A 17610-nucleotide genomic window follows, 5' to 3' on the forward strand; every position below is an offset into this window, starting at 1 on the left:
ATTGGGAGCCGGGGCTTCCAGCGCTCTCCACGCCCCATCCCCTAAGCTAAGCAGGGAGTGCAGAAGGGATGGAACGGCTTCTTGGGTTGGAGTCCTCTACCCTCTTCCCTTGCCACACTGTGCACCTGATGAAGCCATTACCGCGCCCATTTTCAAAGTAGAAGGCTGACCCCAGCGGGGGAAGTGACTTGCCCAGGGAGGTAGCAGGGCCAGGGCTCATCTCCCAAGTGGGGACCGCTGTCTGCACCTGTCGGAGCCACCTGCTGCAGCTTTACCTGGGGGCAGGCTCTGTTCCTTCTGCACCAGGATCATCCACAACTGGCTTTGTGAAAAACAAGGACTGAAACTGCCCCAGGAGGAAGCAGGACTGTCTGACACAGGCCAGCACCATCCCCTCTCAGAGCTGAGGGACGGGCTGTAGAGAAAAATAAGTGAGGAGCAGCCGGGGACAACCACAGACCCGAGGTCCGTGAGGGCTGGAACTGCGTTTCTTTCCCTGACAAGAAAACCTTGCACGCGTCTGTCGGGAGTTTGTGAATCAAGGGCACGGGGAGAAGCAGACCCCAGCTCGCACGGCCCATCAATGTATTCTCTATGCCCACTTCTAATCCCATGACAGTGACAGCTGCGGAATGGCATAGGTTCACAAAGATTCACAGAATTGGGACAAAATTGGAGATCAGGGTTCCCATATGTGGCTTATCATCTCGAGGGTGAGGCCTGCTAGCCGGGCAGCCCAGGGCCTGCCTGCTGCCGAATGTGCTCCCTCCTTCGGAAGACGAAGAGAAGTCAGAGCACGTGCTGCACGGGGCCGGCATTACTGTGTGAGCGCGTTCCCACGTGGAAGACACGTAAAATACCTAAGAGCGCCTAGCATTTGGCGAGCACTCCGAGGATGTCCGCCGCAGCTCACACCATCCCCACCCCGCCCATTCTAGGCAGAGAGTACAGACTATGATTCCTTTTTCCCTAAGGTCTCCTGGTGGCCCTGCGTGCTCCCATCACCCCTTCTGTACCCACCTGTCTCCTCCTTGAGGAGGACAGACAGGACTGTCCTCGGTGCCACGAAGGTGCCAAGAAATCTATCTTCAAATATATCACCTGCCCCCAAAGAGTGACAGGGTTAACCCCACGTGAAAAAGGCAGAAAAACCAAGAACATGGGGAAACCGATTTAATTTTAAATCCAAGTTTAAGACAACAGAAGAGTTCACGCCACCGTACGCGACTATGAAGTAAACTGAACAGACAATAATTGCTCCGATGTTTCAGAGGAGAGAAAGCACCTCAGGCTGGGGGTGAAGGAATGGTTGGAGGAGGAGGCACTATTTGAGCTGAGTCTGGAAAAACACCCAGGATTAGGGGAGTCGGAGAAGGGAGAGGCTGCCAGAAGTGGGGTGTGGACCAGGCTGAAAGAAGGCAGCACCCCCCCACACCCTGCCCTGGCACAGAGAGCTTCTGGAGAGGACTGGGGTCCCGCTCCCCTCTGCACCCCTCTGCAGGGCTGCAGGCACAGAGCCAGAAAGCCTGAGACACTGAGCAGCCAAGGCAGCCCTCAGTGCTCTATGCAGCTCCCCTGGACTAGAGCACCAGCTGTCCCCTTCGCCCCTTCACCCACCCAGCCCCTTCTGTCCTCTGTGTTTTTCCACATAACCCCCTGGAAAGCAACAGCACCCCGCTCAGTGCTGGGACCCTCAGCAAGTACCTCACCTTCTCTGGGCCCTATTTAAAGGCCTGACCCTGCACTGAAGGGCATACTAAGGTCTAGGCATATATCCTGGCAATGGGAAGGAGATAGAGCCTCAGCCCTGGGCACATGTCCTCCTCTCCACACTTCTGGAAACATCCTAGGAAGACAAAAAGAAGCCCAGGCCAGGGCTGACAGGTGGACGGATCTCCTGGGTTCATTTAGTTCCCTCTCTGAGCTGGCTCACTCTCCTCTTCTAGAAGTTCACATAGGCCCAGGGGACTCCGCAGGATACCAGACCCCGCCCCAATGCTGAGGCATCAGACAGAAAATTGGGGCAGGGCTTCTTTGGGGGAATATCTCAGTGTGTTCAGGCCAGCAGGTACGATCCGTACGTAACAAGGGTGGAGTTCATGCCATTGACATCTTACTCCAGAGGTCGGAAGTCCTGCTGTCACCTACAGCTTGCTCCTAGGGCTGGAGCTCACACGGTCCACTTCTCACTTCGGGCCTCCACAGCCTGTACCAGGCCTTCGCCCAGGACGGCCAAGTCCTCCAGGATCGCCTCCACGTTGGGCACCATCACCAGCTCCCCACCTTGAGACATCACCATGCGCCCCTTCGTGTTGGAGGCCTAGGGGAACCAGAGAAATGGGGACTGAGGTGTCACAAAGGCGCACCAGAGACAACATGCGGGGGTGGAGGGGAGCAGCAGTAGTGCAAACAGACACGCAAGACACATGCTTCACACCTGACCCACAGTCACTCAGGGAGCACGCCACGTACAGACATGTGTGCCCGTAAGGAACCACATGTACACACTCAGAAACACACGGTTATCACCAGCCAGCACACCTTGAAGGGCTGGGGCTGGAAGCTGCTGGGCTTCCAGAGAACACCGATCACCTCTCCACCATGCTGGTCATAGAAGAAAAGGGCCAGGTCCCCAAAGGCCTCCTAGGAAAGGGCAGGACACAGATAAGACTAGAGGTGGACACGGCCCTAGGTTCACATGGAAGTCCCTTCCCCAGGTTTAGTTAGCCCCTTTGGGACTTACCCTGAGCTGCGCCAGATAGAGCTGAGGGGGATCGTAGCCCAGCACAGGCATCAGGGAAGAGGGCCCGGGCTCACTGAGCAGGCCACGGCAGAAGGAGGCAGCTGGCGAGTCCACGGCCTGACGGTGCCGGGGGATGTGGCGGGGAGACAGGCGGATCAGCACATCATACATATCCAAGGGTGGCCGGAACACCGTCTGAGGAAGGGTAGGGAGCAGTCAGCAGCACCCACTGGGAGCGGGGAGCTGGACCACAAAGTCTTCTACATGCCCACCTCCGTTTCTTCCTTCCCTTTTGTCTGACCTCCCACCCCCAACTAGGGGCCCAAATGCTCATCTGAAGGTGGAAACACCAAGCCCCAGCTGGGGTCAGCTTCACCCTAACAGGAGGAGCACAGGCTAGAAGTGTGAGGCCTGGAGAGAGCCAGGGCCCTGGTTCTCCTGCAGGCTCCACCACTGTCAGGCACCATCAGGCACCCTGGGCAGCTCCAATGCCTTCTCTGGATTCAGTCTCACCAAACAAGGGGACAGAGCATCCTGCGAGAGCCCCTACAGCTCCAGACTTCCAACGTTCAGAGGCAGAATCCCCGGAACACCAGAGCCTCTCTTGGTCAGGGGCTTACCCTGATGTCCCCAGGCCCCCGGGGATCCATTAGCTGCTTCTCTAGGACAGGCAAGGCCTCAGCTGCCAGGACCACAAGCTGCTGTAGGATCTAGGGAGGGTACACATACATCAAACAGAGCAGACCTAACCATGGCTCTCTCTTAGGTCAGGCTGGGCCTACTTTTTCCTTGGGGGAAGAAAATCACAAATGTGCAGGTAGGGATGGGATTGCACCTGAGGCGAGGGTCCATCCTGTGTCCATACAGAGTTTTTACGATCCTGGGGGGTAACGATGACCATGACCGGGAGTTGTGTCCGAGTTGCCAGGAAGCCACTGCGGATCTCCTCCTGCTCCTCCACTGTGAACAAGACGGGGTCCTGGGTCAGCCTGCTCCCTTCCCCCAACATGCTCTACTGCCCCAGGTCTTCTGGTGGCCCATCACAGGGATTTCCCGATGGCCCTCCCGCCAAGAGACAAAGGCAATGAAAAGAACACCATGTTTGCCTCCACTGGGTGGGACACTGAACTCCCAAGCTCAGCCCAGAGACAGAATTTTCCACTGCCTGGCACCCCAGTCTAGTTTCCGGGCTTGCACAAGCTGAGGCCTGCCCCTGACCCCCTCCCACCCTATGCTCCCACACACCTGGGGAATTAGGAAGCTGACACCCTCCTCTCTGCTGGGACCAAGAGCTCCTCATGTTACAACTGGAAATCATCACCCCCACTCCCCAAGAGGTCTGGGCATCTACTCTAATCTGGGCCCTTCCCTGCTCCCCATAAGACTTCTCACCTGGTATTCAGGGTCCCCCTTCTACTCTCCTCTCCCCTTCACAGCCCACACCAGGTAGCCTGCTTATCACCCCTAGTCCATTCTGTTTCTGATCACCACGTGAGCAAACCATAGCTCTATACCTTCAGAACTCCGTAAAACCTTGAACTGGGCCTCTTCCTCCTAGTAATTCCCCACCCCAAGGCCATTGGGGTCAGGCACAAATATCTGGGAAGGGGAAGGCACACACACACAAAAATACCTCACAGACTGACAGGGAAAACCCCACGTGCCCTGCTCTGCAATCCACAAACCGTCGTTCCTGTGGTAGTCTGATCCCAGTCCTACCACTTACCAGTGAGCTCGTTGTTGAGGTTGACAATAAGGGGGTTGTTCTTCCAATCAAAGGTCGACACCAAAAAAAGGAACCGAAGGAAGCCCACCTGGGGGGAGCTGAAAAGAAGGAGTAAGCAAAGAGTCTGGGCCCAAGCACACCTCCCAGGGCTTACCCCATGGTCTAGACAACCTAGATCCCTTGGCAGGGACTAGGGGGAGGGGGTGTCTCAGAACCTCTTCAGTCACCTGTTTCAGCTACCCTCTCCCATTTGGACTGAAGTACAGCCTAAGGGATGGAAGCTGGCCCCAAAGGGAACTTTCTGGCTAGGGAAAAGATGAAGGGAATCACCTGGGAGGGGTGAAGGGCTCAGGATGCAGGAAAAGAGCAGCAACCACCAGGTCCAGGCTCTCGTCAGTAAACCCCTCACCCAGAAGCTGGGCACGCACCCACCGCTTGGCCAGCCGTGCCGCACCTGAGAAGGCTGGGTGCTGCTGTTGGAGCCTGTCAGCGGGGGGGAAGAGGGTAGTGGCAATGAGCCTCAGGCCCTCAGGGCCCAAGAGCAGTATTGCAGCTCCACCGCCACTATCTACTCAACCTTTACCCAAAGTTACCCTCTGTGCTAACACTTTTCTTCCTTTCTCTTTCTTTTTTTCTTTCTTTTTTTTTTCTTTCTTTCTTTCTTTCTTTCTTTCTTTCTTTCTTTCTTTCTTTCTTTTTCTTTCTTTCCTTTCCTTCCTTCTGTCATTCATTCATTCATTCATTCATTCGACAGAACACAAGCAGGGGGAACTGGAGAGGGAGAAGCAGGCTCCAGGCTGAACAGGGAGCCCGATGCAGGGCTCGATCCCAGGACCCTGGGATCATGACCTGAGCTGAAGGCAGACGCTTAACCAACTGAGCCACCCAGTTGCCCCTCTGCTAACACATTCTATACAGAATCTCACTTACCTTTAGCTAATACCAAGAGGTTGGTCCTATAAAGTCCCCATTTTAGAGACAAGAAATAAGATCGGGGGAGGGAACTCCTGCACAAAAGGACATAGCCAGTGAAGTGGCAGGGTGAAGGTTCTAGAATTTGCCTGACTCCATAACTCATATCCCTATTACACCATCTGGCCTCCCAGAGAGACAGGTGGCCATACCCATGTAAGGCGCTGGTGAGCAGGGGCAAGTGCCTCGTGTCCCTCTCAAGGCGGAGGGAGGCAGGGGTGTCCCTCAAGGAGATCATCCCCTCGGGGCTCCGCATTTCCCTCAGGATCTGGGGCTCCCGCTGATAGGCCACACGAACCCGGAACACGAACCCATCCTGTTGAAAGGGGGTATGGGGTGGGAGATACAGGTCAGCCTGGAGCACCCTCACAGCCCGTCTCCTCCCTCCCTGGGGAATCCCGACCCTGCACCAGCCTAACCTTGAGGACGTCTGTGTGCGTGGCTGTGGCACGACACTGCAGCCCATGCTGCTGCGTCAGCAGCTCTGCCAGACGCAGCTGGAAGGCAGCTCGGACCCGCCGTATGGCCTCAGCATCCTGTGGCCACTGACCACTGCCCTCCAGGTGACATACCACTAGGAAGAAAAGTAAAAGGTCTCAGGACTGTGGGATGGAGTGGGAAAGGTTCCTCTCATCCCTCCCGAGAGGATCCTCACCGGTCATCGGCTCCACGTAGGCTGGACAGGGCTTGTCGGGCCGGGGTAACAGTGAGGCCCGCTCTCGAAGCTGCTCATAGAAGGAGTAGGCTGGCCGGACTGGGGTAGGTGGGAACACCTACGGAAGAAGCAGGGCTGAGGAAGGGGCCTGGGACTAAGAGAGAGTGAACACAGGAACTGGAAGGGGGAATACTGGGTGAGCAGGGCAGAGGCGAAGCGTTGCCACGCAGAAAGGGCTCCCTGTCCCCTTGCACCTCACCTCAGTGTAGCGCAGCACTGGGTGAGCTCCCTGCACAGCAGACACGGTCAACGGGAGACCTTCCAGTCCCCACAGGAGGCGGCTGAGGTCATCGTAGCAACGCACGGCTGCTGCCAGGGCCTCCTCACCTGTGCTGGAGTTCTAAGAAGGAGAGCACAGTCAGGAGACCAGGACCCTACAGAAGCTCCCCCAAACCCCACCACTGCCACAGCCGCCTGGGATTCTGCCATAGAGCCAGCACCCCCTCTGCTGGACACTATGGGAAGTGCAGCCTGGCTGAGGTTGCAAGTGCTCTCCACCCGCTACCTAATTCCACCGCACAGGCTACTCTGCAACCCCTGACCGTGACCCCAGCCCTGACACAGGACCCTTACCTCTTTTGGGCTTTGGATCAATGCATCCAGAAGGCCCCCCACATAGTGGACACAGGTATCTGGGATGTTGGCATGGCTGGGAAAGGGGCACAGCACAGACTTAGTGTGGGCACTGAGGCTACTGGAATAAGCTACTGGATATTAGCTGTTCAGCCCAAAGCCTGGGCTGGACCCCCCTAAAAGGCTCCCCAGTCCATGGATGCTTCCTGGCATCCAGATGCTAACACTCACAGTGCCAAGAGGTGGGTGACCACCTGGTGGGGAATAAGGCGCTTCTGGGCCATAGAGGCTGCCTCCCAGACCACAGCTTCCCGAATGGCTCCATCCTGGAAACGCCGAAGCTCTGAGCGAGATCCCCAGAACTGGCGGAAGTCAGCAGCCTGAGGAAAGGTAATGGGTGGTAGGAGAAATCAACAAAGATGGGCTCTGTTGGAAATCCCTGACAGGCTGCAACCGAAGTGGCATGAGGATAATCCATACCACCTCTGCCAGTGCATGGCTTGGACTTCCCAAGCCAGGGCCAAATCATCCCCCAGACCCCAGGGCTCCTCACCTCAGGCTGGTTGGCCTCTGGTCCAAGTTCGAGGACACTGGTCAGCCCCTCAGGCCGGAGGAGCAATCCCAGGGTCAGGGTCCCAGAGTCTCTGTGCTTTGGTGGATCTTGGCTGATGTCCCACTATAGGGTGTAAAAAGGCTGAGCTCAACCCAAGAATGCCCCAGCTTGGTCCGGAAACCTACTTTGCAACTAAGTAGAAAGATCTGTGGGCACCTGGATGGCTCAGTTGTTTAAATGCCTGCCTTCAGCTCGGGTCGCGATCCTGGGGTCCTGGGATCGAACCCCACATGGGGCTCCCTGCTCAGTGAGGAGCCTGCTTCTCCCTCTGCCTCTGCCCCTCCCCCTGCTCGCCCACACGTGCACTCTCTCTAATGGATAAAATCTTGAAAAGAAAAGAAAGAAAAGAAAAGAAAAGAAAAGAAAAGAAAAGAAAAGAAAAGAAAAGAAAAGAAAAGAAAAGAAAAGAAAAGATCTAGCTAGAGGAATGGTGTGTCTTTTGTATCCCCCGGGACCCTGGATCTAGGACCCCTTAAGCCCACAAACTCCCCACCCCACAGCACCTCACCTCTGAGACTGGGGGCCGAGAGTGGGCCAGCAGGTGCAGGCGGGACCCCAGACCCTGCTCCAGGAGGGTGGTCAGGGAGCCCAAAGCAGCTGAAACATAGTCCCCACCAAGATCCTGTAGCTCTGGCCACAGCTTTAGCCGGTGACATGCTGCCTGCAGGCGACTCAGTGGATGGAGACTAGAGGGGCACAGAGGGACAAAGAGAATGAGGTGCTGCTGACCCCAAATACCACCCCCCCCAAAACGAGGAAGATCTGAACACCTGCCTGAGGACCTCTGCCCCATCACTGCAGCCCCAGGGAAACAGGACCCACTGCCACAGCCTGCCAGCCCTAAACTTACTGCAAGATGTGGTCAAAAGCCCGGATCATGGGTTTGGGAGTCATCAACAGAAGCTGGAATCCGTCATCAGCTCTACTGTCCAGCAATGCCATAGACAGCCGTGCCTCATGCTGTACCTGGGGCCACAGGATAAACAGGGAACTCACATGTGAGACTATCACCACTATACCCCCTCCTTCATTGACCTGAGGGCTCAGACCAAGAGACATGCCTGACCTAAGCTCTTTGAAGAGAAGTTTCTGGGGCTCTGGGACTGGCAGAAGGGACAGAAGGGGTACTCAGGAGTGGGGGACAATTGGTACCTGGTGGTAAGTAGATGCAGTAACATCAGCACAGAGATTAAGACAGCCTGAGGAGTCCAGGAAGACAACAGGGAAGGCCTGGTGGAAGTCAGCCAGGGCCGGCTTGGAGGCACAGAGAGAAGCCGGTCAGAGTTGGAGCCTTACCTTCAAGCCTCCTTGCCCAGACCCAGCCCTGCCCCACTCACCAAGGAGGGATCTGAGCTGAGACATAAGCTGATCCCGTTGACTGTCAAATCTGTGGTGGCTGAAGTGAGCCAGAGAAGGTGGGTGCGTCAGAAGGTATCCTCTTCCCAGGGGACCCAGACCTAATGACACTCTCTCTCTGGTCAGGTGGCTGCAACTGCCTGCCTCCAGAATTCAGTTTGCTCAACTGTCTGATGGCAAGAAACTGAATGATCCCTGATAGGATGACAGGATTCACAGGAAGAGTGGAACCCTTGGCCTTTCCAGGTCTAGCCACCTTACCCAGAAACTGCAAGACACTCCTCAAGACCTGGTAGCCGCTCATAGTAGTATGGATCTTGCGCGTGGACACGAGGAAGGCAACCAGCATGGAGACAAGGAACCCACTGAACCCTCCCAGGCCCTGAAAAAGAGATGGAAAGAGAGGCCCAAGCTCAGGGCCAGCCCGCCACTCAGTGAGGCAGGGAAGCTGGGCCACTCCCAACTCACCTTGTCCAGTTCCCGCTGACGCAGCCAGACCTTCAAAAGTGCCACACCATCCTTCAGCCCCAAGGCTGAGCCCAGCACAGTGGACAGCAGCTGCATGTGGGACTCAAGGGTCATGTCCTGCAGGACCCATGCATTATAGTGGGGGGTGGGAGGCTCTGGGCTGCCTGTGGGAGGGAGAGAGGAAGCCATGGGAGGAGAAATCCCCACAACATCCTTTCCTTCAGCTCCACCGTGATACCACGGCCACTTACCATCCCCTGGGGGACTCTGCCCTCGGTACCAGGCAGAGCGCACGTTGTTCTTAGATGGCAACAGGCGGCATGGGCGGAAGAAGTCAGGTGGAGGGCACGGATGCAGACGTACGGTGACTAGGCGCTCATCCTTCCCTGGGGAGACCGGGAGTGCCGAGACCCTGCCAGGTGCGCCCCCGTACCACCCTCCTCCCATGTGAGGGCCCACGCCCTCCCACCTTAGAATCTCAGGTCCTTACACCTTCCCCCTCAAACTTGAGGCCCAAACCACTCACCTTGGACTTGAGGTCCCCACACCTCCCCCACTAGATTTGTGGCCCTAGACTGTGCCTTCAACCCAAGGTGTGCCTCTTACCACGTGGCCGAAGCAGCAGTGAGGGTTTCAGGTGGCAGCCGTTGGTGTAGGAGAAGCGAACACTGCCAAAGAAGGGGTCTTGGCCCAGATGGTGAGCCAAGTGGGCCAGGTAGAGAGCACGCTTGCGAAAGTAGCGCTGGTTCAACCCATCCTTGTCCTGTAGGATCTCCTGGAGAGGGTCAGAAGAAGGGAGAGACGACCAGGCACTTAAGCGCTTGTTGTTAGAGAGCTTGGGGTCCAGGAGGAAGCCAAGGTGAGTCACAGTTTAGAGACCTCAGGGATCTTTGCTGGCTGGAGTATCTGAACCAAGGCTAGCAACTATATACTTAATTCTCAGATGAGCAAGGCCAAGTTCCAAATGGCAGCAACTGACCCAAGGGCACACTGAAGCTGCCTTCAAGAAGACAGCAGTGCTGTCAAGAAGACAGCAGAAGAGCAAATTTTGTTCGTTTGTTTTTTTAAAGATTTTATTTATTTATTTCAGAGAGAGAGAAAGAGCATGCACACGAACAGCAGGGAGAGGGAGAAGTAGGCTCCCCACTGAGCCAGGAGCCCAACATGGGGCTCGATCCCAGGACCCTGGGATCATGACTGAGCCACCCAGGCGCTGCTGCTCTTTTGATTTTCAGTTCAGATTTCAACCCCCTGGCAAGTGGCAGGTGGGAAAGAAAGAGAGACCCAGGAATTTGTAGGTGGTGAAGGAACAGGGCCCTCATCCCCCAAATATTGGACCTCACCCTGGGCATGGTCACTGCCATGTCCACATTGATGTCCGGCCGGATGCAGGTACCCAGAAGGTAGCTGCCCACAACAGTGACCTGGGCTGGAGGCAAGAAGCGGAAACAGCCCTTCACGGTATAGGGCACTTGGTGGAGGGGTACTCGAACCCCAGCTGGGAGCCAGGTCTGGTCAGTCAGCTGTGGGGACAGAGACAGTGATAGGTATTAGTTTGATTGCCTTCCTGACGTGTCCCCCTTCATGTCTGGTAGACATCTCAAATTAAACACCTCAACACATTTGAAAACAAACTCCTGGTCTAGGGGTTGTGGCAGGCAGAGGGTGAAGCAGCCTCCCTGCTGAACAAGGAGCCCGATTCAGGACTTGATCCTAGGACTCTGGGATCATGACCTGAGCCGAAAGCAGACGCTTAACTGACTGGGCCACCCAGGTGCCCCTCCATTCTACTTTCAACACAACAGTCTGAGTGAACATTTTTAAAACGAAGTTAGATCACATCACTGCTCTACCAAAACATGTCCCGTTGGTGGTTTCTCATTTCACCCACAGCAACAGCCAAAGTCCTTGTTTCTGTGTACAAGGGCCTGAGTGAAACGACTCCTTCCTCCATTGTCTTTCTGAACTCACCTCCTATTTTCTCCTCATTCAATCGAAGGAACATACCAGACTTACTCCTGCCTTTGAGCCTTTGTGTTGGCTATTTCCTATTCCCGACATGCTCTTCTTCCCTTAGCTATCTATATGGCTGACTCACTTACTTCAAATCTTCGCACTAATGTCACTTCAGCGAGGCCACCCTCAACCACCCTATTGAAAATAAAATTGCAAACCACTCCCATCCTCTGATACCCCCACAATCCCCTTACCTTGCCCTACTTTCTCCTTTGCCCATAGTGCTTACCACCTTCCAACAATGCCACACAGTTTACCTGCCATGTTTGTTATCTACTATCCATAAGCCCAACACTAGAAAATAGACTCCTTTGTTCACTGACGTATCCTAAGAATACAACTACTGCAAGAAACATAAGTGTTTGCTGAACAAATGAACACATGGTTGACTGTACTTCCAGTTGAGCCTCCTGGCAGTGAAAATGAGCTCCCTAATACCCTACCCCCTCTGGAGAAGAGCAGGCCCTGTTTCAGATGCCCACACTGAGGACGTCTCTGGGGCTTTCCATTTCTTCACACTACCTGCTTTACCTCAGTCTTAGGAGTTGAGGGCACCTTCAGGACCCGCTGGTGGACCTCCCGTAGGAAAGCATCGATCCGCTCCTTCTTCTTCTCTGGAAGCCTCACTTCCTTTAGTAGCTCCTCTACCTGAAAGAAAAGACAGGGGAGAGTCCTTCAGCCCCAGGGTCCCGGGCCCAACTCTCTCACGGAAGCCCCAGCCACTCAATGGTACCTGTAAACGAAGCAAGCTGGAGTGGAAGAGACTCTCAGTCTCCCGAAGGCGATTCAGCTCCTCACTGGTGGGTTCCTTATATAGTTCTGCCCGGGTAAGCTTCGCTGGCTGCAGGAGGCCCTCCACCGGACACCCAGCCAAGGTACGCTTCTTTGAGGACTCCTTCTTTCCCTCCTTGGCTGTGCCTTCCAGAGCTACTTCTATCACCTGTGGCCAGTGAGAAGAGAAGCCCCTGTGAGGTCACAGATACCTAGCATCCACTGCCTGAAGTGCCACCATGGTAGGATGTGGGCAAAAACTTCACAGGATCCTGTTCATTCTTTTGAATGGGAGTCAGACTGTAAAACTCAGGATTATCATTACTTAGAAGAACATCACTGAGCGCTAGGCTGAAAACTCCCTGAGCGGAGGGCTCCTTGTCTATGTGACAGCACAAGCATGGAACCCTGCCTGGAGATGGTAGGGTTAGTAGCTGACTGAGCCCTGACCTAAGCAGTGAGTTCCTTGTATTTCCGGTACTATGCATCAGGGAGCTTCCTCTTCTGCTGGGTCAGTCCTGGGAATCTGCAAATCCCATCTCCACTCCTGCTCTATCCAAATCCTGCCAGCCTCTACCCCTGCCAGGAAGCCCTGACTGTGGACTACATCAGTATAAGTGGTCAGTGTTGGAGAAAACTATGACTTACTGCCTCTGTAAAATATACTCAGTACGTCATCCAATCCTCAGTAACCCTGGCAGAAAATGTACACTTGAAGGGAGTCCCCTGAGCTCAAGGTTCCACAGTTGGTATGCCTATTCTGTAAGCAGGCTTCACACCCTGGTCTGCAGGATCCCAAACCTTCTCCCCTACAGCCCTGGGCCCCACCCCCACTCTACGGTCCTACACGGATTAAAGCCCTACTTAAGGGTTCCAGAAGCACCACCATGTGCCCTCTGTTACAGCAGCGAGCACAGAACTGGCACAAGAGGTTAGATCTCTCACAGTGATGAGGCAGATCTGGTAAGGAAAATGCCCTGGTTAGGTCTCCTCAACTTCTAGGTGCACAGCTCTCGAAGGAGTAAGCTCAATAAGCTTTACTGCTTCTACCCAAATAACGCCAGGTTCCATCTCCCTGTCTCGGTGCCCCAGACTGGAAACGTGGTGGAATAAGCCTCCTCCAGAAGGGACCGCCTTCGCGCCCCTCGCCGGTGAGCTGCCAGTCTCTGCCACCTCTGGCACGTAGAAAGCACTCTTTCCTCCCGGAACAGCTCACCCACCTCTGGCCCCCCAGCAGTTCCGCGATCCTGCGCTCCCGCAGACGCCGGCCCCATAACTCCGGGTCCAGGTCTTGCTCCAGCACTTCGGATTCAAAGCCCACGTACTGGGCACAACTTCCCCCGTGGGCAGAAGTGCCGAAGCCCTCCACAGAATTACGGAAGCCTGGCAGCAGAACTGCGGAAGGTTTGCGGTAAACTCCCCGCACCGCGTGGGGACAAACCTCGTGCGGTAGGACTCCGCCCAGCTCCAGAGCCATTGGGTGAGTGCCCGAAGAATCGCTGGCCATTGGCATCTGTCACTCCCCAGGACCGCCCATCGTGGGGGAGGGGCAAAACCGGGTTCTCCCATTTACGGTCTCTTTGCGACGCCAGACCGGAAGCCTGTCTGTACGTTAGCGGTCGCTTTCTTTTCCTCACTTCCGCAGCTTGCGTGGACAGGACAAGGGCGGAGCTAGTTTGGACGCTTGGAACCGTTTATTTACACCAGTGATTGTTATCCTTTTTTTCATCTACTACATCTTATCCAATAACCAGTTTTGTCAGTTCTACCTTCAAAATATGTCTTAAATTTACTCATTCTTCTCTGTCTTCAATGCCAAATTTAGGCTAAATCACTTCATCTTGTGCCTAGATTATAGGCATATAATCTCCCATATATCCTTCACCTACCCATCAAATTTAGTTTGTTTCGGGCGCCCGGGTGGCTCAGTTGGTTAAGCATCTGCCTTCCGGTCCTGTCATGATCTCAGAGAGGGAGTCGGCTCCCTCTCCCTTTGCCCCTCTGCCTCCTTGTGCCCTCTCTGTCACGGGCTCTCTCTCAAATAAATAAAATCTTAAATTAAAAAAAAAAAACACACAAAAACGGGCGCCTGGGTGGCACAGCGGTTAAGCGTCTGCCTTCGGCTCAGGGCGTGATCCCGGCATTGTGGGATGGAGCCCCACATCAGGCTCCTTTGCTATGAGCCTGCTTCTTCCTCTCCCACTCCCCCTGCTTGTGTTCCCTCTCTCGCTGGCTGTCTCTATCTCTGTCAAATAAATAAAATCTTTAAAAAAAAAAAAACAACTTAGTGTTTGTTTTGTCAAATTTGTCTTTATGTATTTACATACTATTTTGCAGAACCACTTAGGAATTAGTTGCAAACATCCCTGAATGCTTTGGCATATATGTAATAAGAACAAGGACTGGGGCGCCTGGGTGGCACAGCGGTTGAGCGTCTGCCTTCGGCTCCGGGCGTGGTCCTGGCGTTATGGGATCGAGCCCCATATGAGGCTCTTCCGCTATGAGCCTGCTTCTTCCTTTCCCACTCCCCCTGCTTGTGTTCCCTCTCTCGCTGGCTGTCTCTGTCTCTGTCAAATAAATAAATAAAATCTTTAAAAAAAATAACAAGGACTAATCATAGTCCAATTATAAAATTCAGGAAATTTAACTTTGATTCAAAACTATTCAAATTTTGCTGATTATCCCAATAATACCCTTTACATAGTAGCATTTTATTTCCTGATGCAAGATCTTGCATCAGTTTGGTTGTCATGTTTCTTTTCTCTCTCTTAATCTAAGAACATTTGTGAGCTCTCCCTTTTTTGGTCTTTCATGACATTTTTGAAGAGTATAGGGCAGTTTCATTCAATAGCTTTTTCATACAGTATACATATACATGTATATATATGTATGTGTAATTACAGGTGTATATACAATATACATATATAAAGATTACATATATACACATGCATATAGAATTACATCTATGCATATTATTATATAAGAATATGATTACATATACAAATAATCACATATATACATATAGAAAATTACACAAGGGTACAGCTTGAATATTCATAAACCAAACATACCCATGTAACCAGCTCCCAGAAAAGAAACAGAACAGTTCCTGAGCCTTTAGAATTTCCCCTCATTCTGTCATCTAGTCATTATGCCCCAACAGTAACTACTATCATGACTTCTAACAGCACAGATTAATTTATTAATTTATGCAATAGCTTTTAAAGGAACTTTTCACAAGAGTGGTCTTGTCCTTCTTCAATCCCTTTCCACATGGTTGCCAGAATGAGTGTTCTGAAACTATCATTCTATCACGTCACTCTCCTCTTAAATATTCAACAGTGCCCCCCACCCCACCCCAGGGCACGTAGGTGGTTCAGTTGGTTAAAAATCTAACTCAATCTCAGCTTGGGTCTTGATCTCAGGGTCCTGAGTTCAATCCCCGTGTTGCGGGACTTTTTTTCTCAGTGGGTGCCAGCGGTTCTAGATCAAGCCACTTTGAAGAATGAAGAGATAAACCAGACAGGGTGGTGGGCAGCAAAGCAAGGTTTATTGAGTGATAGCAAAGTGATAACTACAAAGCTCCCAAGGAGCGAAGGGACCCGAAGGGGTTGCCACTGGAATTTCTAAGTCTAGGGGTTTTTATGGGCTTGTTGGCAGGCTGTTTTGTTTGTTTGTTTTAAAGATTTTATTTATTTATTTATTTATTTATTTATTTATTTATTTATTTATTTATTTGACAGAGAGAGAGACAGCCAGCGAGAGAGGGAACACAAGCAGGGGGAGTGGGAGAGGAAGAAGCAGGCTACCAGCGGAGGAGGCCGATATGTGGCTCGATCCCAAGACTCTGGGATCACGCCCTGAGACCAAGCCAGACCTTAAGGACTGAGCCACCCAGGTGCCCTCGGTTGGCTGTTTGAATCTGATTAACCCTCCCTGCTCCTGTCATCCTATCAGGTTTCTGTCCTATGGGAAAGGGTGGAGGGCTCCTTCCAGGGTGGGTGTGAAATCCTTTTAAGGTTGGTTTCCTCTTAAAGGGGCGGGGGGAGGGGCTTGTCCCCACCTGCCTGCCTTCCAGCTATCCTTCATCACCCGCAATGGGCTCCATGCACAGCGTGGAGCCTGCTTAAAAAACAAAAAACAAAACCTCAGCAGTGGCTCCCAATTGCACTTAGGATGAGATATGAGTTTTTATAAAGCCTCAATCAGTGTGGTCCTTTACTGGTTATGTCATCCTTTTTCTTTTTCAAGGTTTATTTATTTGAGAGAGACAGAGACAGAGCAGGGGGAGGGGCAGAGGGAGAGGGAGACAAGCAGACTCCCAGCTGAGCAGGGAGTTGGACTGGGGCGACTGGGGCACAGGGCTCGATCCCAGAACCCTGAGATCACGACCCGAGCCAAAAGCAAACATCAGACACTCAAGCGACTGAGCTACGCAGACGCCCCATCCATCCTTTTTCGTTATACTCCACCCCTTGTTCGCTTAGCTTCAGCAAGATAAGCCTTCTCTCAATTCCCTGGTTATAGCAAGTTCTTTCCCATCTCAGAAGCTTGAGCCAAGATGTTTGTTCTGCTTGGAATGTTTTTTCTTTGCTTTTTCTCTTTTTTCTCTTCAGTTCTCAGAATAAGTATCACTTATTTAGTTAGGCTTTCCCTGACCATCTAATCTGAAATATGTTTTACCTTATTTCATGATCCCATTTATTTCCTTTTTTTTAAATAGGCTTTGATTGTGTATCAATTGTCTCTTTGTCCTTGACTATAAATTCATGAAAACAAGAACCAGGTCTACATAGCCAATGCCTAGCACACTGTAAATACTCAATAAATGTTTACTGAATGAATGAATGAATGAATGAAGCCACTGTCAACCTTCCAGTCTTGTCTCTTACCATTGTTTCTGTCAATTTTTTTTTAAAGATTTTATTTATTTATTTGACAGAGATAAAGACAGCCAGCGAGAGAGGGAACACAAGCAGGGAGAGTGGGAGAGGGAGAAGCAGGCTCATAGCAGAGTAGCCTGACGTGGGGCTCGATCCACAATGCCGGGATCACGCCCTGAGCCCAAGGCAGACGCTCAACCGCTGTGCCACCCAGGTGCCCCTTCTGTCAAATTTTATGACCCAGCTGTTTTGAACTACTTGGAATTTCCTGCTTATCTTGCTTTTTTGTTCTGGGCCTTTGAAATTGCTGCCCTTTTTGCTCAGTGTTTTGATTGCTTTCCCCCCAGCTTTATTGAGATATAATTGTTGGATAACCTTAAGTTTAAGGTATACAATGTGATAATTTGTTACATGTTTATGTTGCAAAATGATTACCACAGTAAAGTTAGTTAACACATTTAACACATCCTTCACTTCACATAATTACCATTTGTTGTTGTTAAGAACATTTAAGGTCTATTCTCTTAGCAACTTTCAAGTACACAATACAATAGTGTTAACTATAGTCACCATGCTGTACATTAGATCCCCAGAACTTATCCCTCTTATAACTGGAAGTTTGTATCCTGTAACCAGCATCTCCTCATTTCTCCTACCCTTACCTCCTGGACCACAATCTACTCTCTCTTTCTGTAAGTTTTTTAGATTCCACATATAAGTGAGATCATACAGCATTTGCCTTTATCTGACTTATTTCACTTAGCATAATGCTCT

The 17610-nt window shown here is 52.3% G+C and overlaps 1 protein-coding gene across 2 annotated transcripts; it reads right to left on the reverse strand.

The window, feature by feature from the left end:
* Positions 1-1158: 1158 nt before the first annotated feature.
* Positions 1159-13539, reverse strand: NOL6 (nucleolar protein 6). Of its 2 annotated transcripts, none has more exons than XM_011233518.3 (26): positions 13395-13539; positions 11916-12122; positions 11714-11830; positions 10510-10689; positions 9773-9941; positions 9418-9552; positions 9167-9330; positions 8960-9080; positions 8680-8738; positions 8495-8596; positions 8193-8308; positions 7851-8028; positions 7283-7405; positions 6961-7109; positions 6730-6805; positions 6356-6496; positions 6097-6214; positions 5861-6015; positions 5594-5757; positions 4800-4952; positions 4470-4567; positions 3579-3703; positions 3364-3453; positions 2744-2938; positions 2542-2643; positions 1159-2320 (listed from the first exon to the last, which is right to left on the reverse strand). In XM_011233518.3, the coding sequence occupies exons 1-26, from the start codon at positions 13464-13466 to the stop codon at positions 2171-2173; spliced, it is 3459 nt and encodes a 1152-aa protein (XP_011231820.1). In that variant the 5' UTR covers positions 13467-13539; the 3' UTR covers positions 1159-2170. The 2 variants fall into 2 exon arrangements, with proteins under 2 accessions (XP_011231820.1, XP_002926213.1); XM_002926167.4 differs by lacking the exon at positions 13395-13539 and adding an exon at positions 13174-13388.
* Between the last annotated feature and the right edge of the window lie 4071 nt (positions 13540-17610).

This window comes from Ailuropoda melanoleuca, chromosome 7, assembly GCF_002007445.2.
Source record: "Ailuropoda melanoleuca isolate Jingjing chromosome 7, ASM200744v2, whole genome shotgun sequence".
Lineage (NCBI taxonomy): Eukaryota > Metazoa > Chordata > Mammalia > Carnivora > Ursidae > Ailuropoda > Ailuropoda melanoleuca.